This window comes from Xenopus laevis, chromosome 6S, assembly GCF_017654675.1.
Source record: "Xenopus laevis strain J_2021 chromosome 6S, Xenopus_laevis_v10.1, whole genome shotgun sequence".
Classification (NCBI taxonomy): domain Eukaryota; kingdom Metazoa; phylum Chordata; class Amphibia; order Anura; family Pipidae; genus Xenopus; species Xenopus laevis.
Genome location: NC_054382.1, coordinates 134,088,464 through 134,115,783, shown reverse-complemented (window position 1 = coordinate 134,115,783; position 27,320 = coordinate 134,088,464). Strand labels below are relative to the sequence as shown.

Here is a 27,320-nt window from a genome sequence, read left to right as displayed (position 1 = left end):
TTATTGGGGTACTTATGTTTGTTATGCCAAATGAAATGTGCTGGTGGACCAAACTGACAGTGGACTCAGGGGAAGAGACATGAGAACTAGTGATGGGCGAATTTGCGCCTTTTTGCTTCGCCGAAAAATTTGCAAATTTCCCGCAAAATTCGCGAAACGGCAAAAAATTCCCGAAACGTCGCCGGCATCTCGTTTTTGACACCGGCGCCCGTTTTTTGACGCCGGCGCCCGTTTTTGCCACGAATTTTCGCGGGCATTTTGCGAATTTATTCGCTGGCGGCGAATTGTGCAAATTCGCTGCAAATTCCCGCCTGGTGAATAAATTCGCCCATCACTAATGAGAACCTTTTTTTTCCTCCCTTTTTGTCCATGAAACTGTTTTGGAACATATGGTTGAAAGAAAGTTCCTACTACACCAATCTTCTTCTCTTCCTTCTTATTCATGGTACAGAAGCAGTCATTTTCTTCCATCACCACGGCGCTCTTGCTAATTACCTATGCTAATGAACAACTACATTTCTTTTTAATAAAGCCACATAAGAAAAATATCCCACCATAAACACACACAAGAGGAATCCATAAACTTCATGCCAGATACGGAAAAATAGCAGCACCTTTGGCTACAAGAAGTAAAACAATAAGCCAAAAGTGGAATTTTTTTTTCAATTTACTTAATTATCCAAAGTGAGGAAGGCAATATACCCGAGCATGTTTTTTATTGCCTCATTATATAAAAGGAAGGGAAAAAAAACAGTTGGATTTTAATGGAGTCACTCATTAACTCCAGTCCCAGTAAAGATGCATTGGCCTTTAAATTCCCAGAGTAATAGAGCACATGGCTAGACCCCGGCACCTAACCAGCGAGTGCCACTGCCGAGATGCTAACACAGCTGTTTACAAGATGTCTGGAGGAGTAATTGTCTCTGGTTCCATACTCACAGCTGTGCTCACTTTGCTGAAATATAGGACACGGTTAGATACCCACTGGGATGGAAGATAAAGATTTTCTTCACAAAAAAAGGGCAACAGCAGGTGCCAGCCTCTCGGGATAGAAATGGACAGAATGGGAAGATGGGAAAATACAGCACATTTCCAGCCCATTTTATGAGCAGAGTGTCAAGACTAGAAGTCGTTGCTATGGCCAAACAATTCAATATTTGTATTTTCAAGTCTAAATTCAGATATAAGGCCTTTATTAAATTATGCTGGAGCTGCCAGCTGCTCAACATTGATATTAAGTGCAACTGTCACCATCTTGCCCTACTTGAAATATTCTGGTGGTCCAAGCAAACAGTGGACTCAGGAGACAAGTTAGACATGATGACCTCTTTAAGTCTATTGTTGTCCATGAAAATGTTTTGGAACAGTTGAAAGAAAGTTCCTGTATAAATCTCCTTCTTCCCATCCTCCCCTCCATAATGAGACCTATGTGCTGTTCCCATCTTGTCCTAATTTTGCCGTGTTGAGTTAAGTCGCCACCTTGCCCTACTTTCCACAATTTACTCTACTGTCCCAATGTTGTCCTACTATATACAATTGTCTTTGCTGTCTCTATTTTGCTGCACAATCCATCTTGCACTTCTGTCTACATCTTGCCCTACTGTCTCCATCTTGTGCTACTGTCTGCATCTTGCACTACTGTCTCCATCTTGTGCTACTGTCTCCATCTTGTGCTACTGTCTCCATCTTGTCCTACTGTCTCCATCTTGTCCTACTGTCTTCATCTTGTACTACTGTTTCCATCTTGTCCTACTGTCTCCATCTTGCCCAACTGTCACTATTTTGTCCTATTGTCTCCATCATGTCCAACTGTCACTATCTTGTCATACTATAACCATCTAGCCATACTGTCTTCATTCTGTGCTACTGTCAGGCCATCATTCTATTGTAGGACCTGGCAAGTGTAACAGCCATTGAGATCTTCTTGAAAAAAAGCTGTCACTTGAAAATACTGATATTTGTTGATGATGATGATGGTCTGCACTCCCTGTGAAAAGAGGCTCTGTAGCAGCAAGGCCAACGTAGGGTGGCTCAGTAAAGGATGGTGTAGCTGGATGTTTATTATTTTGTTTAGGTCATGGGTGCTATATTGCCTTTGCAATAAACCTCCCTGAAGTATTGTGGATTCTGTTGGTTCCGTGCAGACTATTTAATGCCCTTTATTGATAGTATTGTAACTGATTAGGGCTCTGCACAAAATGATGTAATGGACACTATGGATAATGTTATGTACTTTACAGGAGGTACTATGTATATTGATTCTGAGTGTCATCCAAGCTTATTGGAGGTGGGTAATATAGAGTAACCTCCATACTATCCTTTGAGTAATGACTAGTGAAGCATATAATAGCAGTGACCAGGCGATTGGTGGCAGAACTGATTAATGGAAAGTAGTTTGCGCAAAAGCTAGAGGCTGGTAAATATATCTTGGAAAGCAGCTTGTCTAGAATATGTGTGTTTCAATTAGGTGGAGGCTCTGCATTTGGACTTAATTAGGGCAAAACCAGAAACAAGAGTGTTGGAGGGGGTTACAGTAGAAATAAACCATCAGCATTAAGAGAAGAGGCATCAAATAGCAGATGGGTCTTCGAAGGTTAAATTATACCAATTCAAACCAGAACTCTTTAAACCTTTGTTTTTTTCCCCTTAAGTTCTGAAAAGTTCCTTCAAGGCAAATAAAACTACAGAACAGGAGCTTAACTATATATTTGTCCACATCTCCTCTGCAGTACTGTGATCAGAGGCATTGATTCTGTAATCAAATAACGGCGCAATTCTCCACCTGAAACCAAAGCTCAATGCAGCCTCGTCTTAATTCAAGTCGTAACTCCGGGTCTTTGATTTAAGAGATTTCAACTGACTGACTATGCATATAAATTGAAGGGGAAAAAAATCTTAGAAATGAGATGAGGCCTTTCTCAGAGGCACTGGATACAAATAAAGATACAGCGTCATTTTGTAGATGGAAACATAGATTTATATTGGGATTTTGTTAGAATTTCTCAAGTTCCATACCTCTCTGTTCTTTGGTAAAATGGTTTATGTTTGTGCCCCTAGAGCTGTTTCTGAACTTTTTTCGGTCAACGTGGCTGGGACCCTCTTAGCTCCTTGTTAGCCATTCAGCTATAATTTTATGAATTAGGACAGCAAACAAGTACTTATTGCTTAATTTCACATAAATCCATCTTTTTAATGTGCCTTCCAAGATCTTCTAGGCAGCAATTAGGCCTCCTATGCATTTGCCTCCTAACTGGCATTTAGCCTGAGCTTCCCAGCCAAGACTCTATGACCACCTAGTGTGGAGGGAACCACAATTTGGGACACACTGCAATGGGGAGTAAGTAATAAACTGATATTACCTGCAGGAGAGATTTTAAAGCAGCCCAAAAAGTGCTGAAAAGTGAGTTGGGAACTCACATAAGATAAGATTAGATAAGATAGCATTTACCTAGTGATATATGTTGATAGTCCCAATGCCCAATGAGGAGCATGTGTAGGGTCTGTTCCAACCCTACCTCCAGTACATGGATCCCGAATTGGTAGAGATATATATGAACACATTATTATATGGGGCACATCTTGAGAGTAACTCTCCACTGTAGAATATTAGAAGGAGCCCTGATCTTTCCATAGACGTCAACGACATTTCGTCTGCGGTGAATTTTTGGCAAAATGAAACGGGTCGAAATCGCCCAAGCCTACTATTGAGTGCTGTTCTTATATCTTCCAGGGAGCTGTTACCTTGTTACCGTCCCATTGTTCTGTTGTTAGGCTGCTAGGGGGAAAGGGAGGGGGTGATATCACTCCAACTTGCAGTACAGCAGTAAAGAGAGACTGAAGTTTATCTGAGCACAAGTCGCATGGCTGGGGGCACCTGGGAAACTGACAATATGTCTGGCCCCATGTCAGATTTCAAAATTAAATACAAAAACATCTGTTTTCTCTTTTGAAAAACTGATTTCAGTGCATAAGTCTGCTGGACCAGCACTATTAACTAATGCATTTTCCCATGTTTTCCCATGACAAAATCCCTTTAAGGAACTACAATGGGGTTTCTTACATGGTGGAACAATTTATTCCTTTAATCCTGGTACACAGAAGAATATCACTTTCAGGCACAGACTTGGTGGAAATGATTGTCAGATTAGATGTTAACTGGGGTAATGAGGTTTATGTACCTACCTCCCGTTTAGTGTGTCCCAATAACAATAATGTACAATGTTCCCAACACAGATGAAGATGGAGAATGTGTAATCCAATATGGATGCAGTTACCTATAACCACCAATCAGTAATTAGTTAAAACTACTACTACGCATAAAAAGCAAAGATCTGATTGGTGGCTATGGTTAGCTGCACAATAGAGCTAGTCAATAAACCCCAGTGCTGAGGACAATAGAAGATGGAGTTGGGCATTGAAATGAAAATAATCAAGGCCAAATCCTCTGACTTGTTATGTCATTTGTCTGCCTTACCTATTTGAGGTGCCGGGTAGCCCATCTGGTATTGGTCTTCTGCGTCTTCTTTTTTCTTGTTGTCTATGGATCTCAGCGACTGGCTTTTAGAGTCATAATGCCCGTCAGCTGAAAGTGAAAAATTTGACCAGAGTTAAAAATCACCATTGAGGGTAATAACATTTTTAGGCAATCTTTGGTTTTTTACATGATTAAAAATGGAGCAAGGGTCTCACAGCAGAACTTACCTACGTAATACAGACACCACACAAACAGACCTACATTTCTTACATGGGACAACTTGCTGCAAGTACAATAGTTGGGAATACATTTCATTGTTCTAAATACATGTTCGGCATTAAATTTGCAATGGTCAACAGACAATCTAAACTGTAGTTCCCCTGTCTATTGTCTATGAGAAAAACAGGTCTCCATTCCTGCTAAATTGTGTTCAGTACAAGCAGGGTCAGACTGGGCTAGCGGGACACCAGACAATGGCCTGGCCCTCATGCAAGAAGCACTCGCACACCCTGGCCCTCCCGAAAGGTAGAGATCCCTGGTGCACAGCAAAATGGAGGAAACGGCAACCTCATGATCCAATGGCAACAAGAATTCACCGGCACACAGGTAATGCAAGCAGGTTATACCTTGCTAAGTGTTTATTGCAAGCTTGATAAAGGGGGTAACCCCGAAACGTTGCACGCTGCAATAAACACTTAGCAAGGTATAACCTGCTTGCATTACCTGTGTGCCGGTGAATTCTTGTTGCCACTGGCCCTCATGGGCCCTGCAGACCCAGACCTGATATCCATCTACCCTCCAATGTCACTCCCACAATGACCTCCCTCCCCAAGTTGAGGCAAAAGTAAGTTAAGTTGTGTGCAGGGGGAGGGGCTGGCAGTAGTTGAGCGGGCAGCAAGTGTTCCAGAGGGGGTGGGGGCCCCTGGGGTAGCAGCACTGGTGGGCCTCACACATCCCAGACCTGGAGTACAATGCTGGTTCATTCTTAGGAGGGCAGGGTGTGATGCAACTCTGAAATTATTTCCAGGTCAAGGCTGCGGGTAATTACAGGGACCCTACTGTCCATGTGCCCAATGGTGCCCAAGTCATCAGCACTTTTAAAGGAAAACTATACCCCCAAAATGAACACTTAAGCAACAGATAGTTCATATCATATTAAGTGGCATATTAAAGAATCTTACCAAACTGGAATATATATTTGAGTAAATATTGCCCTTTTACATCTCTTGCCGTGAGCCACCATTTCCTGATGGTCTGTGTGCTGCCTCAGAGATCACCTGACCAGAAATACTGCAGCTCTAACTGTAACAGGAACAGATCACCTGGCCAGAAATACTGCAGCTCTAACTGTAACAGGAAGAGATCAGCTGACCAGAAATACTGCAGCTCTAACTGTAACAGGAAGAGATCACCTGACCAGAAATACTGCAGCTCTAACTGTAACAGGAAGAGATCACCTGACCAGAAATACTGCAGCTCTAACTGTAACAGGAAGAGATCAGCTGACCAGAAATCCTGCAGCTCTAACTGTAACAGGAAGAGATCACCTGACCAGAAATACTGCAGCTCTAACTGTAACAGGAAGAGATCACCTGACCAGAAATACTGCAGCTCTAACTGTAACAGGAAGAAGTGTGGAAGCAAAAGACACAACTCTGTCTGTTAATTGGCTCATGTGACCTAACATACAGTACAGTGAATCCTATGATCCCAGGGGGCGGCCCTTATTTTTAAAATGGCAATTTTCTATTTATGATTACCCAATGGCACATACTACTAGAAAAGTATATTATTATGAAAATGGTTTATTTACATGAAGCAGGATTTTACATATGAGCTGTTTTATGCAATATCTTTTTATAGAGACCTACATTGTTTGGGGGGTATAGTTTTCCTTTATGTTGCTCTTGCTTATATAAATAAGTCTTCAATTCTGTAATTTGGTGTTAATTACAGTGACTTCTGCATCATAGAAATCCATTTATAGCACCAGTTCCACCCACTGCTCTAATTATTCACAGATAAGAAGCCCCGACTCTACCCAACGGGCACAAGAGAACCTTATTCTGAACCAGGTCATTCTAGAACCAAGAGGCCTAGTTAAGGATAATTCCTTATATAATTCCTTTATAGAAGGGGAGAGGAGAGCCTGGTCGATTGCTGGACTTAGAACATACTGATCGGGAGTTTCAAAGCTGTAATTGGACACAAGGATAATTCCTTCCCTGACAGATGCTTCGTTCACATATTATTGCATAGGAAACCCAAGATTCTGCCATGTTTCATCTTATTTGTCCCCTAGGGGGCACTTTCTTAATAAGCTCAATGGCTGTGCTAACCTCAAACATCATGGGGATTCCCAAGAATAAGGGACAAATATTTAGCGTAATAAGCCTCTCTGTTTGTGTTGTTGTGTTTTAAGAACATTTACAGCTCAATGAGCTTGCCCTTAAATTGTCTTTACAGGCTGATTAACTGTTTGTCTTGGTGGTTCTGTGAAGCTCTACCTTCACTTCCCCTTTAAGGGCTACAGAAAATGGATAATGGAGAGCAGATGTTGCCATGGGTCACCAAGCAAGTCCCTCACATGCAGCGTCCCAGCATTAAGGTGCATCTTTATATAAGGCATCTTGGTTCTTTCAGTGACACAAAGTCAATACATAGATGTTACCTTCCCGAGCCATAGTCTTCTCTGCCCGAGGTGAAGGGAAGGCATTTAAAGGAGCAGCACTGGTGCATCCCAAGGATTGGTTTCTGCAAATGAGAGTTTTTATATCTGGGAACATTGAAGCTAATAGGAATATATTTATATGTAGGTGTTACCTAGAAGTCAATGGTATTGACACTGTTATATCTAAGGAGCCAATATGGTGCTGCCATCAATAAATATCCATAACAAGAAGTATTCGTTATTAACAACCAGTTTGGGATTTTATTCATGGGCTGACTTTCAGATGAAATTCTGAGCCCACTGGAAAGTGTTTGTTGGTACGACAGAATCAATTATCAATTATCAATAATGCAAAGTACAAAGAAACATATTAGTGACATTCTACCACTTTAACTGGTTATTATGGACTTTTTTCTGAAGAGTTTTGTACTCATTTTGTCAAGGGAAAAAAAAAGAAATAAGCACTTGACACTCCGACGTGAAATAAAGGGGTTTGGTTTGCCAGAATTAGAGCGGAAATTAAATTTAATCGAAATTGCACTAAAACTCCTTTGGGATGATGAATCGAATTGAAAACATTTAGAATACAGACATATTTAAATAAATCCTTGAGATAAGTAAAATATCTAAATTCCTTTTTTCTCCCCCTTTTGATTTTGTGAGCACTGCTATGGGCACCGCATGGGCCCCATTTCCCAGAGGCAGAGAGTACTTCAGTATCATTTATCGTAGGATTAGTGATGGGCGAATTTATTCGGCAGGCGCAAATTCGTGGCGAATTTGCGCGATTCGCACCGGCGAAAAAATTCGCGAAACGCCCATCAAAAAAATTTCGGGAAAAAAACGGATGCTGGTGTAGAAAACGGACGCCGGCGTCGAAAAATTTCGCCCATCGCTACTTAGGATATCATTTCAACAGGGGCAATTCTAGCCATTATGCCGCCTGAGACGGCCTTCTTTTGCCGCCCATGCCCCTCCCCACGGCACTCACCTTTAGAGCGCCGGAGAGGGCAGGGGCAATTGCACTCTCTGCACTAGAAGAGCCTAATTTTTGGGTTGAAAACCGGAAATTTGGCTCTTAGTTACCAGGAGCGGCATTTTTGCTGCCCCTGGCAACCAGGGGGGGGCGCTGCTGCCTGAGGCGAGTAGACTCGCCTCATTGATGGAGCGCCCCTGCATTTCAATTACATTCAGATGCAGAACCCAAAGGGTGATGCCAGTAGATAAAGCTCATGTTCATCTAATGATATTGATCTTAGTGTTACATAGTTACATAGTTACATAGTTACATAGTTAAATTGGGTTGAAAAAAGACAAAGTCCATCAAGTTCAACCCCTCCAAACGAAAACCCAGCATCCACACACACACCCCTCCCCACTTTCAACTAAAACCCCATATACCCATACCTATATTAACTATAGAGTTTAGTATCACAATAGCCTTTAATATTATGTCTGTCCAAAAAATCATCCAAGCCATTCTTAAAGGCATTAACTGAATCAGCCATCACAACATCACCCGGCAGTGCATTCCACAACCTCACTGTCCTGACTGTGAAGAACCCCCTACGTTGCTTCAAATGAAAGTTCTTTTCTTCTAGTCTAAAGGGGAGGCCTCTGGTACGGTGATCCACTTTATGGGTGAAAAGGTCCCCTGCTATTTGTCTATAATGTCCTCTAATGTACTTGTAAAGTCTAATCATGTCCCCTCACAAGCGCCTTTTTTCCAGAGAAAACAACCCCAACCTTGACAGTCTCCCCTCATAATTTAACTCTTCCCTCCCTCTAACCAGTTTAGTTGCACTTAGTCTCTGCACTCTCTCCAGCTCATTTATATCCCTCTTAAGGACTGGAGTCCAAAACTGCCCCCATACTCCAGATGAGGCCTCACCAGGGACCTATAAAGAGACACAATTATGTTTTCATCCCTTGAGTTAATGCCCTTTTTTATACAAGAACTTTATTTGCTTTAGTAGCCACAGAATGACACTGCCCAGAATTAGACAACTTGTTATCTACAAAGACCCCAAGATCCTTCTCATTTAAGGAAACTCCCAACACACTGCCATTTAGTGTATAACTTGCATTTATATTATTTTTGCCAAAGTGCATAACCTGCATTTATCAACTTTGAACCTCATTTTCCAGTTTGCTGCCCAGTTTTCCAGTTTAGACAAATCACTGTGCAAAGTGGCAGCATCCTGCATGGAATCTATAGTTCTGCACAATTTAGTCTCATCTGCACAAATAGAAACAGTACTTTCAATGGCCACCTCCAGGTCATTAATAAACAAGTTGAAAAGCAAGGGACCTAGTACAGAGCCCTGCGGTACTCCACTAACAACACTGGTCCAATTAGAAAATGTTCCATTTACCACCACTCTTTGTAGTCTATCTTTTAGCCAGTTCTCTATCCAGGTACAAATACTATGTTCCAGGCCAACATTCCTTAATTTAACCAGTAACCTTTTGTGTGGCACTGTATCAAATGCTTTAGCAAAGTCTAAGTAAATCACATCCACTGCCATCCCAGAATCGAGGTCTCTACTTACATTCTCGTAAAAAGAAATTAAGTTAGTCTGGCAAGATCTATTACGCATAAAACCATGCTGGTACATGTGTGTGATTACAACAGGGACCTTAGATTGTAAGCTCCACTGGGGCAGGGACTGATGTCGATGATGGAAAAAAAATCCTTTATGAGCACTTTGTGGGTTACAGGTGGCTCCTCTATTCACCAGTTATGTCCACTGTTTATGCCAAACACCACTCAATGCGGCCATAGTGCATTGTGGGAAAAAATTGTGGGAAAAAAACATGGTGGCTGGCACCTTGTCCCCTTAAATAAGTAATATATTTAACATTTTTCTCCATTCTGTGCCAAGCTGTTACAATTTTAACAGTATAATTTGGTTCTAGATTTTATGGTCTTTAATCAACCCAACGTTCTAATTGTATAACACATAGCCTGAAATTCCCACTGCATTAAAACTCCGACGTCCAGGGTCGTCTTTTCGAAAAACGAGTCCCAAGCCCTTAACAATTTCATTGAAATACCAGGATTTCAATTAAGCCCAGCAGTGTAATACTTTGCATAGCAGCGCTGCTGAGATCAATAAGCACACGAGATGCTAACAGAATGACCCACGCTAAGGACCTCCCAGGGTGATGCATTGGCTATAGGGTCTCTGATCGCCTATAAACTTTCACAGGATTCAACTTCATTCTCGCTATGTATTCGTTAGGCCAATTTATCAATAATGATGGCTGCAGCCACCACTCCTGCGATGGTGTTTATATAAAGTGCTTTCCAACTGGTCTCATCATTTATAATGTCTTTATTGAGGTGCTACATCTGCTAGTTCTCGCCGAGTCCAACAGATGGTGGAAATCTCCTTGACTCTGCAGTAAGAAAGATCTCATTTCGTTTGTTGCCTGAAGCAGGGAATGAAGATCATTAAAATGTAACACTGAGCGTGCCACTGACAATATATTTAGGAGCGGATGTGCACTGCTGCTGGGAGAAAGCAACTTAAATCAAACGTCTCAATGTTCACTTAATGTTTCCATTCATTGTCTGTTTGGTAAAACCTTCTCCACTGCAACCCTACAGGAACAACAAGTAGGGCAACCCTGAAATTCAGTTCTCTGCTTGATGGTTGTTTGGTCTTAGAATTGTCCTGTGAAATCTAAGATATTCTTAGGAGATGTTCAATCAGGTCTATGGGCTGAGCAAAAAGTGCAGCTATGGAGATCAACAGTTGTTGCTAGAAAGGGTGTGGGATACCAGGTATTATAGAAAAGATGCAGCTGTAGGGCATGATGGTGTAAGTCATTAATAAATACATTGGAACCACAATTTTACATCCCCTGTTTTTAAGTTCCCCTCATTACATTGTTTTGTGGTCCCACCTAAATATTATGCATAACACATTTCCCTGATTATACATTTTCCTGGATTTGACACCATTTTTTCTGGATGGATGGATACTGTAAGACAAGTTGGTAACAGCAGGGCAAGATGGTGACTATAGTAGAAGATGATGGAAGGGGAATAACCTGACAGTAAAGATGTAGAGGAAGACGGGAACATTAGGACTTGATTTAATTGTAGGGCAAGATGGCAACAATAGAACAAAATGGCACCATTAGAATAAGACATCAGCAGTAAGACCACAGTAGGCGTCAATGTGACCGTAGGTCAAAATGACAACAGTAGTGGCAGAACAAGATGGCGACAGTAGATCAAGATGGCAATGGTAGGAATGAGTGTGACGGAAGGGAAGATGGCAACAGTAGGAATTAATGTGACATTAGGTCAAGATAACAAAATTAAGATGACAACAATAGTAGCAGAACAAGATGACGACAGTAGACCAAGATGGCAATGGTAGGAATTAGTGTGACAGAAGTAAAGATTGTCAGATTGTGCCCATTGTTTTCTTTTTGCACCCCTATAGCATACTGGACAAATTGAAGGCCAAACTCCTTAACAAGGGTTTCCCCCATTCATGACTTCCTTGTAATTTCTCATGATCTCTGGTGACATAACTAGAGAACCCCAAATAAAAACATTGGTGGCATAAGTACATGGCGAGGGGCAAGATCAGGTTGAAACCCCCTCTCAGCCTTGAGCAAGTTTTGGACTGGATTGAGAAGAAGTAGGTTAAGGACGGGTGCTGATAGGAAAAAGCCTGACTAGAGCATCACTATTGACTAGAACTGCACATAAATTTTGCCCATTATTATATTAACCCAAAAGTTGAGTGATATCCACGATTATGTCCAGATGAGCAGGAAGATACTTTAGCCCTTGTTCTAAAAATGTTTACCCAGTCAGATTTAAGTCTTCTTTTAAGTTTTATTTGTGTTTGTTAGAATTCAGTTAATATTTCATAAGCCGTAAAGCTGAGGGTCCCCGTGGATACAAAGTGCTCCATGAGTCAATCATTATGATCTGTTCAACAAACTGCTAAAAGGCTGGGGGAAGAGTCAGGCCGAGTATCAGTCATGTTCTATTACTGAGAGTATTTCACCTGCCCCTTTGTGTATTCAGATCCATATCTCACTGATACTGAATATAAACAAGTACTTGTGCTTTGCTTAAAGAATAATCATCCCTAAACTCCCCCTATTTGTAACATTTATTTTGTTATGCCATTGTACATAATGTCAGGCAGTTCTCTGTTTTCTAATACATCAGCTGCATTAATATTATATAGTTTTAAGCTACAGTGGCATTGTTTTGTTTTCTTCTAAGACATCTTAGGGCTCCTTAACAAGGTGAGGGAAGGTATCAGTTGTTAATTATGAGAGAATGCTCTGTTATACAGATAGCTAGAATCTCAGCTGCCATAAAGCAGGACAGGACTGCTGCTTACAATGGGGATCAGATAGGATCTGTGCAGCCACTGGGACAGAATGTTCTGTTATACAGATAGCTAGAATCTCAGCTGCCATAAAGCAGGGCAGGACTGCTGCTTACAATGGGGATCAGATAGGATCTGTGCAGCCACTGGGACAGAATGCTCTGTTATACAGATAGCTAGAATCTCAGCTGCCATAAAGCAGGACAGGACTGCTGCTTACAATGGGGATCAGATAGGATCTGTGCAGCCACTGGGACAGAATGTTCTGTTATACAGATAGCTAGAATCTCAGCTGCCATAAAGCAGGGCAGGACTGCTGCTTACAATGGGGATCAGATAGGATCTGTGCAGCCACTGGGACAGAATGCTCTGTTATACAGATAGCTAGAATCTCAGCTGCCATAAAGCAGGGCAGGACTGCTGCTTACAATGGGGATCAGATAGGATCTGTGCAGCCACTGGGACAGAATGTTCTGTTATACAGATAGCTAGAATCTCAGCTGCCATAAAGCAGGACAGGACTGCTGCTTACAATGGGGATCAGATAGGATCTGTGCAGCCACTGGGACAGAATGTTCTGTTATACAGATAGCTAGAATCTCAGCTGCCATAAAGCAGGACAGGACTGCTGCTTACAATGGGGATCAGATAGGATCTGTGCAGCCACTGGGACAGAATGTTCTGTTATACAGATAGCTAGAATCTCAGCTGCCATAAAGCAGGGCAGGACTGCTGCTTACAATGGGGATCAGATAGGATCTGTGCAGCCACTGGGACAGAATGATCTGTTATACAGATAGCTAGAATCTCAGCTGCCATAAAGCAGGACAGGACTGTTGCTTACAATGGGGATCAGATAAGATCTGTGCAGCCACTGGGACAGAATGTTCTGTTATACAGATAGCTAGAATCTCAGCTGCCATAAAGCAGGACAGGACTGCTGCTTGCAATGGGGATCAGATATTAAATCTTTGGTATACAGATTCACCATTTAAAGTGAATACATATTATTATAAAAACATATAAAAACATATACAGTATATCTCCTTCTACAACACTGCTCTACAGTTTTTTGGATTTATGATTTTGGGGCTGGTGAATGATACCTGGAGCCCAGAGGCAACCTTCTACATCCGGCTGATTAGTAAAATAATTAGAAATGATGGAAGAGCTAAAAAATGCATGAAGTAATTTCACCCAATATTGCCCAAATCAATTTCCAGGTGAATAGCCAGACTTTCATTCCGGTCATTAATCCCTTAACAAGGTGTCGTGTGTTTTGTCGAGCTCCGCTTTTAATCCGGGAGCCACCGCCTGACAATCTAATCAAAAAATATATACAGTATCAATTCTCAAAATGTGAATAATTATAATCAAAACTGGTCTTGCGTCAGCTAAAATTATTTTCCCTCTTCATATATAAAGCCATGCTAAATTAAAAATCGGGCTGGTCGGAACCTCAGGCGCCTCGGGAGGTTTGATTAATCATTCAATGCCTTTTCCTTTTCTACCTACATCCTGACTCCAGCAACGAGAAATCAGTGATGGGGAGTTCATGTGAAAGAACGGGAAATAAATTCATTGTTAAAAATGACTTGTTATAAAAAATACAAGATTACAGGCAACATTCGTCACCGATGCGGATTATCATCTCAATGGCCCTCAGAAGCAAGTTTGATGGTAACTTCTTGCATTTGCAAGACCATCTGTTGCCCCAGAACCTCAGGGTAGGTGTGAGCAAGAAGAACCACTACATACCCCCAATATTCCTATCTACTTTCTCTAAGGACAATCCCAAGGCCTCAACTAAATCAAGAAATCCCACCAAAAAGTCCTGTAACTGTAAAAAAAAGTGCAGAGATGCTCAGGTTTTTCTGCAGACTTCTATTTGTTGCACCCAAGGAGAACCCTAACACATCATGAATGGACCTTTGTGAAGACACAAACCTAAATCCCAGCTGCTTGTGTTACCATCAGCTTGAGCTTTGGTGGTGGTGGGGTAATAAACTATCATTTACAATAATGTTGATGCTCCCCGTCATTCTTATATAAAAAAATGGTGTTTCCAGCTCAAGCAATAGAGTGACGCCTCCCTTGTTGAAGGACTTTAATGAAGTTCAACGGCAAATGCACATCCAACCTCACCACAATGGACCCATGTAGGTTCCTCATGAAAGGATCATTTTTTTTTAAACATATTTTAAAAACATATGGGCAGGGAGAGGCTAAGGCTTAACTCGTTTTGGGGCTTAATGATGCTTAATCTGAACACTTTTATTCTGTTATGGTTTTATAGTAGTATCTAACCAACCAGTTATATGAGCCAAATGATTGTGTCAGGGTTAATATAGAAGCCTAGATTGTGTTGAGTCGCTTGTCCAATGTTGACCTTTCTGCTTTACCACCAGGGCATCTATGTGACCCATGGTTTCAACAGACCGTCATGTAATCCTACCTGATTGCAATTAGTCTGTTTGAACTGGAAACTTCATTTACAAATGCCCCTTCTCAACAGAAGAATAAGAACAAGTTGCAGCTTCTCCTGCTTCTTCTCATACAACAGTGCTTCGGCCATTGCCTAAATGTTGTACATGGATGGCCAAATCTCAGAGTATTCAATCTTTTGCTGTTGGAAGATTGGTTGGATAACTGCGGTGCCCAGAGAGAGATCTGTGCATGATCTACTTTTTCCATTCAAGTTACAGCTTTTCATATGGGAATCCCTTGATCTAGATAGTTACGTGTCTTAGTCATATAACCAATACCCCCTGCAGAAAATGTAATGAAGACCAATAATTACCATTGCACGCCTTCCTATTGCACAGTCGACCCTCCTCCAGAACTCCTTCACAGATATTCCCCTCCTCTGGCAAAGAAAGACATGTCCTTGTTCGGGTTTGCAGACCACCCCCACAGTCCCTGTTACAATCTCCCCAAGAAGTCCAAGAGGTCCAACCACCTTGAAGAAAGAAAAGAGAAGTTCATAATTAACACTGAGGCTTTTAGTGTCAGAATAAAATTATGGAGCAAATGTCTCCTTAATCAACAAGGCCAGTGCCACTTAGACAAACAGTCAATGTAATTTACACAAGTCAAATCTTCAAAACGTATTGCTAATTACAACCCATCATTCTGCCAGCGACATCTTGTTGTCCTACTATTGTCCTCTTCCCCTCCTGTTACCATCCTGACTCACTATTCTGCCCTACTTTTGCCATCGTATAGTAATATACGTATTGCCTCATCAACAAAATACTGTATGGCTCTTCAGATTCAAGAATAGTCACCCCTTGATTGCCAACCCACCCACAAAGACAGCACCCATGAGGTGCACAGATGGCTACGTTCAGAGACATATTTCAGAATTATATATGCGGAGTGTCTACATAATAAGGAAAAGTATCCCACAGTCACACTCTCTTCCCAGAGACTATTATCCACTGTTACTATAGGCGCCATCTCTCCCTACTATACCTGCTATCCCACAGTCACACTCCCTTCCCAGAAACTATTATCCACTGTTACTATAGGCACCATCTCTCCCTACTATACCTGCTATCCCACAGTCACACTCCCTTCCCAGAGACTATTATCCCACTGTTACTATAGGCACCATCTCTTCCTACTATACCTGCTATCCCACAGTCACACTCCCTTCCCAGAGACTATTATCCCACTGTTACTATAGACACCATCTCTCCCTACTCTACCTGCTATCCCACAGTCACACTCACTTCCCAGAGACTATTATCCCACTGTTACTATAGACACCATCTCTCCCTACTATACCTGCTATCCCACAGTCACACTCCCTTCCCAGAGACTATTATCCCACTGTTACTATAGACACCATCTCTCCCTACTCTACCTGCTATCCCACAGTCACACTCACTTCCCAGAGACTATTATCCCACTGTTACTATAGACACCATCTCTCCCTACTATACCTGCTATCCCACAGTCACATTCCCTTCCCAGAGACTATTATCCACTGTTACTATAGACACCATCTCTCCCTACTATACCCGCTATCCCACAGTCACAGTCCCTTCCCAGAGACTATTATCCCACTGTTACTATAGACACCATCTCTCCCTACTATACCTGCTATCCCACAGTCACACTCCCTTCCCAGAGACTATTATCCCTTCGTTACTATAGGCGCCATCTCTCCCTACTATAGCTGCTATCCCACAGTTACACTCCCTTCCCAGAGACTATTATCCAATGTTACTATAGACAACATCTCTCCCTACTATACCTGCTATCCCACAGTCACACTCCCTTCCCAGAGACTATCTACTGTTACTATAGGCACCATCTCTCCCTACTATACCTGCTATCCCACAGTCACACTCCCTTCCCAGAGACTATTATCCACTGTTACTATAGGCACCATCTCTCCCTACTATACCTGCTATCCCACAGTCACACTCCCTTCCCAGAGACTATCTACTGTTACTATAGGCACCATCTCTCCCTACTATACCTGCTATCCCACAGTCACACTCCCTTCCCAGAGACTATTATCCCACTGTTACTATAGACACCATCTCTCCCTACTATACCTGCTATCCCACAGTCACACTCCCTTCCCAGAGACTATTATCCACTGTTACTATAGACACCATCTCTCCCTACTATACCTGCTATCCCACAGTCATACTCCCTTCCCAGAGACTATTATCCACTGTTACTATAGACACATCTCTCCCTACTATACCTGCTATCCCACAGTCACACTCCCTTCCCAGAGACTATTATCCACTGTTACTATAGGCACATCTCTCCCTACTATACCTGCTATCCCACAGTCACACTCCCTTCCCAGAGACTATTATCCCACTGTTACTATAGGCACCATCTCTCCCTACTATACCTGCTATCCTACAGCCACACAGTAAAAATGAAGGAAGAATTGGTATTTCTTACATATAATGTGTATAACATTAGACTATAATGTTAATAACTGACATTAATATAACACTTGAAAATTACAATCACAGTACATTTGTGGCCCAACAATACCTTGCTTTCTGCAATGTTGAGAATAATTTAGATTAAGTCTCCAAAAGTAAAATATGCATCTAAGAAGAATTTGGGAGCATAATAAATCCTGCCAGAGAGGACAAACATGAAGTTCTATTCTTGATGCCCCAGGCCTTGCACAGATAAAGTAATTTAGATTTATCCATGCCCCTGATCACAGCAAGTTCTGCCTGATTCTGGCCCCTGCGCCAAGACACAAATGTTAATAATTAGTGATGAACGACTCGCTCCTTGAATGAAAAACATTAAAGAAAATGATTTATTTTTCATGAAAACTCACTTATTCCAAGCAGAGAGATCTCAGTAGATAGTTTCATACAATCCAGCCAATCGCCCCTAAATGCTCAAATATATAAACAGCTCTTTCCTTGGGTAGCAAGTAATTCTAATTCATTTCATTCTTTTTGGAAATATTGAGACATGTTCTAATCTTTACCAAGCTGATGGGGCTCAGAGTAAAACTGACTTTTTTTGGGAGCCCTTTAATAACATAGGACAGATGCAATTGAACTGTTATACATTAACACCAGCTGGAAAATACTGACATAAGCTTCTACTGTCAACTCCTTGTCATACTGGGCCCACTTGACCTGTTTTTGAAATCTTGCCCAACTGTCACCATCTTCCCCAACTGTCATCACCTTTTCCTACTGTCACCCTCTTCCCCGGCTGTTGCTATCCCTCCTTACTGTCTACATCAAAGGCAACTGCTGACACTTTAACCTACTGCCAGCCACTTACCCATCAGTCTTGAAGTCACCATTAGTGATGTGCAGGTCAGAAAAAACTCAACCTGCACCCGACACTAACCTGCAAATTTGTGCTACCGTAGGACCCGTCCCCTTGTTTTCTCATCCTGTACACAACTTCTGTGCAACACTCTAGATCCAATACAGGAAATATTTGGGACTAGTGGAGGAGAGTGCTCCCCCAGTCTGACCTGCACCCAACCCTAACCCGCAATTGTTGGCCAAAGTTCAACCCAAACCCACACAACCAGAAGTCAACCCATACATCACTAGTCACCATCCTTCTACATTATGACTATTTTATCCTACTGTCTGTATCACTACTGCTTATATCTTGCCCTACAGTCTCCATTTTAATCTACTGTTGTGGTATAGCCTTATTGTAACTAATTTTGTTCTACAACATTTTGTCTTACTGTCTCCATCTTGCTCCAATCTCACCATCTTATCCTACTTTGTGAAGCTTTCGTTGCCATCTATGTCTTGACCTACTGTCTTTATCTTTCGCTGTTGTTGACTTAATGCCTTACTGTCATCATCTCCCCCTACCATCACCATCTTGTTCTATTGCCTTCATCTCACCCTACTTTTTATATCCTGCCCTACTGTCTCCATCTTGCCCTACTGTCTCCATATTGTCTCCATTTTGTTCTACTGTCTCCATCTTGCCCTACTTTTTATATCCTGCCCTACTATCTCTATCTTGCTCTACTGCCTCCATCTTGTCCTACTTTTTATATCCTGTCCTACTGTCTCCATCTTGCCCTACTGTCTCCATATTATCTCTATTTTGCTCTACTGTCTCCATCTTGCCCTACTGGCTGTATCTTGCCCTACTGTCTCCATCTTGCTCTACTGTCTCCATCTTGCCATACTTTTTATATCCTGCCCTACTGTCTCTATCTTGTTCTACTGTCTTCATTTTGCCCTACTTTTTTATCCTTCCTTACTGTCGCCTTCTTGCTCTATGGTCTCCAACTTTCCCTACTGTCTTTAACTTGCCCTACTGTCTCCATCTTGCCCTACTGTCTACATCTTGTTCTATTGTCTCCATCTTGCCCTACTGTCTCCAATCTGTCTCTACTGTCTCCGTCTTGCCCTACGGCCGGGTGATGTTGTGATGCTGATTCAGTTAATGCCTTTAAGAATGGCTTGGATGATTTTTTGGACAGACATAATATCAAAGGCTATTGTGATACTAAACTCTATAGTTAGTATAGCTATGGGTATATAAAATGTAATTAAAAGTAGGGAGGGGTGTGTGTATGGATGCTGGGTTTTCATTTGGAGGGGTTGGACTTGATGGACTTTGTCTTTTCTCAACCCAATTTAACTATGTAACTAACTATGTAATACTGCCTCTATCTTGCTCCACCATTTACTGATGTCATCTTATACTCACAGGTTAAGTTCTTTACCTAATGTCACTATTGTGCATTCCTATCACAATCTTGCTCCACTGTCTCTATTTTATCCGACTGTGTCCATCTTTCTCTATCTATGTTTTGCTCTGCTGTGTCCATCTTGCTCTGTGGTTGAGTTTGTGCCTTATGTTTACCACCAAGCCAACTGTCTATATCTTGCTCTACTGTAGTCCTCTTGTCCTGCTTATATCATTGTACCCTCATGGCCTCCATCTTTCTTCCATTTAAAACACTGGCAACAGGCATCATCATTCAGCCACTGAATTTGGCAAAATCCTGAACTAAATCCCTAATATAAGACAGCCCTTCTGTATACACAGAATCCTTCCCCAATAAGACGGAAGCTGAACATACACATCATTTTGGTGCGACCAGGAGGACGGTGGAGCAGATGAGAGAAAAGACAGCAATTTAATGTGTTTTGCGATCTCTGGAAATAACGTGTGACCTTTTAGTTGGTGTCAAGAATTCAGTGCATAACATACAGGTTTTATTGATCTTGAACTCAACCTTTCCCCTGACACTTCCCAGTTATAAAACAGTCTGTTTCTATTATGTCCTTTCTGAATGGAAAGGAAAGAGTTTTCACAATTGCCCATCGATCTTCTCCGCGGTCTCGAAATGCCACAATTTCCACTATTTTATCTGCGTTTCTCTTGCAAAGTAGCAAATAGAAGGGATTTATGGTTCTGCCTGAACAACAGACAATGGCTTTTAGTTGCTGTTCTAGTGGGATATAGTTCAGCGCACAAAGAAGAGATGTAATGTGTCTATTGACCAGCCCAATATGGATACACTCACCATTACCCAAGGGATTCAGGTTCACTCCCTGTTGTTACACCAAGGCAAGTTGCTGGCAAGATATCTATTATACAGAAATAGACATTGGATCTGTGATATATCGACATAGCGATGCCATACAGGTGTGGGACCTGTTATCCAGAATGCTTGAGGCTTGGGGTTTTCCGGATACACAGATCTTTCTGTAATTTGGATCTTCATACCTTAAGTCTACTAGAAAATCATATAAACATGAAATAAAGCCAATAGGCTGGTTTTGCTTCCAATAAGGATTAATTATATCTTAGTTGGGATCAAGTACAAGCGACTGTTTTATTATTACACAGAAAAAGGAAATCATTTTTTTTTTTAAATTTGGATTATTTGTAAATGGAAGTCTATGGGAAGCGGCCTTTCTGTAATTCAAAGCTTCAGGATAACATATCCCACACCTGTAATCCAATGACTCTCCCACAAGCTCTGCAAATTCAAAGACCCAATAAGAGAAGAACATGAGAAGTGACAGCTCAGTAAGAGACAGCACTAGATTGGGCAGCTCAGTAAGAGACAACACTAGAGTGGGCAGTTCAGTAAGAGACAGCACTAGAGAAGGCAGTTTAGTAAGAGACAGCACTAGAGTGGGCAGTTTAGTGAGAGACAACACTAGAGTGGGCAGATCAGTAAGAGACCGCACTGGAGTGAGCAGTTCAGTAAGAGACAGCACTAGAGTGAGCAGTTCAGTAAGAGACAGCACTAGAGTGAGCAGTTCAGTAAGAGACAGCACTAGAGTGAGCAGTTCAGTAAGAGACAGCACTAGAGTGAGCAGTTCAGTAAGAGACAGCACTAGAGTGAGCAGTTCAGTAAGAGACAACACTAGAGTGGGCAGTTTAGTAAGAGACAGCACTAGAGTGGGCAGCTTAGTGAGAGACAACACTTAGAGTGGGCAGTTCAGTAAGAGACAGGGCTATGCCAAGTGCAGTCTCACTGGGGCCAACCTTGATCCAGTCTCCAAGGGCAACGAGCCATTTAATATAAAGCCTTTGGGTTCAGCCAATGGATTTTTTATCCATTTCCCACAATAATTCGTATTCGCTTTCAAATGGACCAGAGGCTATTGACATATTTTCAGGAGCCGGGGAGAGTACTTAGTGCAATCAATACTGTATCTATAACCAGCCAAGTGCAACTGCCAGTTACCTGCGTATCCCCCACAATCCCTGCCCCCGGGGGCCACGCGAGGTGAGATTGTGACCCCCCATTATCATTAATGAATTGGAAATCTGACAGAATTAAAAGACTAAGAGTTGACTTAATGCAGATCATTAGGAGCAAATAATCACTGGAATTGACAAACGTTCCCTTTAGGTGGTTCATCATAATTCACTTATTGAGACTTTCAGGCCATTTTTTTTGCATGATAAGAAATAACGTTACCTGAAACCTTAACAGGACTGGAATGTGATATTTAATTAGAAATCATAATCTCTCTGCCCCCAAAAATATACATTCCAGTTTCTCATATTGTGCTGCATTATTGTGTATTATTGTGTATTATTGTGTATTATTGTGTATTATTGTGTATTATTGTGTATTATTGTGTATTATTGTGTATTATTGTGTATTATTGTGTATTATTGTGTATTATTGTGTATTCTGCTGCAGTGAAACAACTTTGACACAGAAACAAAACGCAACACACGGCACTTGTCTTCTATTGGACCCCCGCCCTGATACTGGAACATTGTCTCAAATATATATGACAGTTTGTAGGGACCGATTTATCTAAAATATTCTCCCCCTCACTCACCTTCAGACTGGGCCCCCTTAGCTCATAACAAGGTTACAGATATAGAAACATTGGGGTGTCACCCTGCTATAGTTCCAGGGGTACCCAGGGTACAAATAAACACTCACCTCAAATCTCCCCCTAACTGGCCTTCAGGCTGGGCCCCCTTAGCTTATAACAAGGTTACAGATATATAGAAACATTGGGGTGTCACCCTGTTATAGTTCCAGGGGTACCCAGGGCACAAATAAACACTCACCCCAAATCTCCCCCTAACTGACCTTCAGGCTGGGCCCCCTCAGCTCATAACAAGGTTACAGATATATAGAAACATTGGGGTGTCACCCTGCTATAGTTCCAGGGGTACCCAGGGTACAAATAAGCACTCACCCCAAATCTCCCCCTAACTGACCTTCAGACTGGGCCCCCTTAGCTCATAACAAGGTTACAGATATATAGAAACATTGGGGTAACAGTCACCCTGCTATAGTTCCAGGGGTACCCAGGGTACAAATAAGCACTCACCCCAAATCTCCCCCTAACTGACCTTCAGGCTGGGCCCCCTTAGCTCATAACAAGGTTACAGATATATAGAAACATTGGGGTGTCACCCTGCTATAGTTCCAGGGGTACCCAGGGTACAAATAAACACTCACCCCAAATCTCCCCCTAACTGACCTTCAGGCTGGGCCCCCTCAGCTCATAACAAGGTTACAGATATATAGAAACATTGGGGTGTCACCCTGCTATAGTTCCAGGGGTACCCAGGGTACAAATAAGCACTCACCCCAAATCTCCCCCTAACTGACCTTCAGACTGGGCCCCCTTAGCTCATAACAAGGTTACAGATATATAGAAACATTGGGGTAACAGTCACCCTGCTATAGTTCCAGGGGTACCCAGGGTACAAATAAGCACTCACCCCAAATCTCCCCCTAACTGACCTTCAGGCTGGGCCCCCTTAGCTCATAACAAGGTTACAGATATATAGAAACATTGGGGTGTCACCCTGCTATAGTTCCAGGGGTACCCAGGGTACAAATAAGCACTCACCCCAAATCTCCCCCTAACTGACCTTCAGACTGGGCCCCCTTAGCTGATAACAAGGTTACAGAGATATAGAAACATTGGGGTGTCACCCTGCTATAGTTCCAGGGGTACCCAGGGCACAAATAAACACTCACCCCAAATTTCCCCCTAACTGACCTTCAGACTGGGCCCCTTAGCTCATAACAAGGTTACAGATATATAGAAACATTGGGGTGTCACCCTGCTATAGTTCCAGGGGTACCCAGGGTACAAATAAGCACTCACCCCAAATTTCCCCCTAACTGACCTTCAGACTGGGCCCCTTAGCTCATAACAAGGTTACAGATATATAGAAACATTGGGGTGTCACCCTTCTATAGTTCCAGGGGTACCCAGGGTACAGACAATACAGTATCGGGGCAGACACAAAATAACCCCTTCATACAGACTCACGGGAAGGGGAGGAAGTGGAAGCTGCCATATAGCAATTGTGCAAAAGAGAGTGCACTCTAGAAATCACAATGCTGTATCACAGTGCACAACCACATGGCAGCTCCTGATCACCTTTCCCGGCACCTTTTTCAGGCACAAAGTACAGGATCTCCCAGAGACAAGCAAGGGTTAACTGCTCAGGCCATTACGAGTAGAAGCTGATGAATCAGTTGCTCAGACTCTTTGTTCCCCTCGCAGAACTCAATGCCCTGAAATACTATTTTCCAAAAAGCCTGTTTGGCTAATTAACCTTATTACTCGCCATTGTAACGATTGGACTGTATCCGGCACACAACTCACATTATGTTAATTATGTATCATCCTTAATTACCCACCTCTGCTCGTCTGCTGCTCCTCGGCTGTTTGAGAATGACTGACGGACGTTATAGAGAGCAACCCCCACCCCTTTATATTACTAGACTTAAAGGAGAACTAAACCCTAAAAATGAATGCGGCTAAAAATGTCCTATTTTATATAGTGAACTCATTGCACGAGGCTAAAGTTTGAGCTTGTCAATAGCAGCAATGATCCAGGACTTCAAACTTGTCACAGGGGGTCACCATCTTGGAAAGTGTCTGTGACACTCACATGCTCAGTGGGCTCTGATTGGCTGTTGAGAAGCTAAGCTTAGGGCTCGTCACTAATTATCCAGCAGAAAATGAGCTTCCCTGGCTGTAATATAAGCTGATGCTACAGGTTTGCTGATTATTCAATTCTGATGCTAATTGCACTGCAGTGCAGTGAATCTGCAGAAAAGAAGATGGGGAGCTACTGGGGCATCTTTGGAGACACAGATCTTTACTGCTAAAGGGCTGTGGTTGCCTTGGGCTGGTACAGAAGCACAAAACATCATGTACAACATTTCCACCTACTTCGTTAGTTAAGCTTTAGTTCTCCTTTAAATCCTCAAATCACCCCCCAGTAAAGACAGAAAGAGAATAATAGGCGATTCACCCACTCACACAATCTCCCACTGCCCCCCATTTATATCATTGACCCTCACAGTCAAGGTGATCACAGGAAAACAAAGAAGGCGACAAAATGTTTGATTTCTTGGCGACATTATTTGTGTCAATCTGGGGAGTTTATTTCCTGATGCTCATGTGATTGTCTCTACTTCCTGTCTGGGAATTTACAGCAGCCCTCTCTTGCTTTACGGCAGGGATTGTAGATGTATCTTGAGAAGCACAGAAATGGACAAAAAAGAATCCCCATTTAATTGCAGGCGCCTGATTAGTGCACGTAAATAAACTTTTATTTGGGACAACAGCCGGGCATGTTACATGTTCCCTCCCCGCATTTGTGTTTGAATGGCATTTAGTGTTGTGCGAATAAATTCGCCTGGCACGAATTTGCAGCAAATTTCAGTGTTTCATGCCGGTGAATACATTTGCAAATCTCCCTGAAAATTCGGTGGTGAAAATTCGCCGTCATCAAATTCCGATTTTTTCCCGTGAAACCGTTCGAATTGCTCGATTTTTTGGTGAAAACATTCGAATTGCTCGATTTTTTGGTGAAAATGTTGGAATTGCTCGATTTTTTTCGTGAAAACTTTCGAATTTCGTGATTTTTGTCGTGAAAACATACGAATTTCACGATTTTTTGTGAACTTTCTGATTTCACGATCTTTAGAACATTTTTCACCGTTTCGCAAATTTTGGGGGAAATTCGCAAATTTTTCGCCGAAATGGGAGAAATTCGCCCATCACTATTGCCATCACCTCCGCCAGGCAGCATTAATCATGGGAACATAAGGGAACATTACACTGGGCAGAAGTTTATAACCTGCTGTTGGGACACAGGGATACAAACAAGAGTTTCAGATATGTTTTTCTCTTTGTTGCTAGGCAACTGGCGTCACAAAGGGATTGTGTCATCACTATTACAATAAACTCAAAAAAAGTCTCTATATTCATGCTAATTTAAAAAATATATATTTATTGTATCATATTAAAATGATAATGACCCCACATGGAGCCTAATGCGTTTCATGCTGACCCAGCGCATAATCATAGACAATCCTGCTCTCACATTATCACTATAACAATGTCAATTTGATTTATTGTCTCCTCATTGACCCATAGCAACCAATCAGATTGGTGCTTTCATTTTTCTACTTGCAACTGTATTTAAAAAGCTAATCACTGATTGGTTGCTATAGGTAACTGCCCATGGGCACATTTGCCCGGTGTTGATAAATGAGTCCCAGTGAAATTTACAGTTTAGGAAAACTTTCAGTATGTTATAGAATGTTTTATTCTTAGCAACTGTCACATTTTTAATTTGTGTACAATTATTTGCCTTCTTCTGAATCTTTCCAGCTTTTTAAATGGGGGTCAGTGACCCCTGCAGCCAGAAACTATTGCCCTGTAAGCTACAATTTTATATTTTCTATTCAGGTCCCTCCTATTCATATTCATATTCCAGTCTCTTATTCAAAGCACTGGTTTCACAGTTATACTGGACCCTAGCAACCAGACCGATGCTTAAAGGGTTTGTTCCCCTTTAAATTAACTGTTAGTATGATGTAGAGAGGGATATTCTGAGAAATAGCCTTAGAATATGAACGTCTATATCATACTAACAGTTAATTTAAAGGTGAACGCCCCTAATTCACTGCTCAGGGGAGTTGGCCTTATGGGGGATCTGTGTGGCCACATACAGAGAGGGCTCTAGACTGACCTTTATCCTTCTCTATAAACATTAAAAACAAAAATGACAGGAAACTGATATTTGCAGAACTCTGAATAGTCTTATAGGGGTTCATTTACCAAAAAGGGGTGCAAAACTGAGCCCCTATGGACAGGGAGAGCTTTGCTGCACTCTGCAACTTGCACTACTTGTAGGCAGTAGTGACGGGCGAATAAATTAGAATGGCGTGAACCGAATCCAAATCCTAATTTGCATATGCAAATTAGGGGCGGGAAGGGGAAAACATTATCTACTTCCTTGTTTTGTAACAAAAAAAGTCTTCGGTGCATCCCTACTAGGTACGGTGCCACCAGATTGTAGAGCGCCCCCCAATGTGCACGATGATGTCATGGGTACGGTGTGCATGACATCATTTCCAGCGCCCCAACACTGGGCCCTGTACCCCTTGTGCTGCATCACTGGATTTCAGCGTTAAGTCTTTCGGATGACTGGGGGGGATTTTTTAAATTTTATTTTTAAAAAGAAAATTCAAATATATAGGCACCCGAGGGCCACTCCCCCAAAAGCTGCCCCCCTAAAAACAAGCCCTTAGGTGCCTATATATCAAAACAGTTTTGCTTGCAGCCAGTAAGCACCTCCAATGGACACTCCCAAATTAATTGCACCCCATTCCAAAGATTAAGGGAGCGGCCCATGGGACAGGGCTCCAGGATTAATCCATTGCATCAATTTATTTGTCCCCCTCATTAGTAAAGGAACCCTAAAGTGCAGCTTTTACACAAGACAATATATTTAATGAAAATGTAGTTGCTGCCAATGGAAATGCCAACGTTTCTATACAGTT

General features: G+C 42.0%; 1 protein-coding gene across 6 annotated transcripts in view; it reads right to left on the bottom strand.

The window, feature by feature from the left end:
• LOC108695463 (adhesion G protein-coupled receptor B1) overlaps nucleotides 1-27,320 on the bottom strand; it is a 317,736-nt gene that overhangs the window by 134,759 nt on the left and 155,657 nt on the right. For all 6 annotated transcript variants that reach the window (XM_041568042.1, XM_041568041.1, XM_041568044.1 and 3 more), the window contains exons 3-4: nucleotides 15,315-15,473; nucleotides 4,475-4,582 (exon numbers count right to left, since the gene is read on the bottom strand). In XM_041568042.1, the coding sequence (XP_041423976.1) occupies nucleotides 4,475-4,582; nucleotides 15,315-15,473 (267 nt within the window). The remainder of the gene's footprint in view (nucleotides 1-4,474; nucleotides 4,583-15,314; nucleotides 15,474-27,320) is intronic.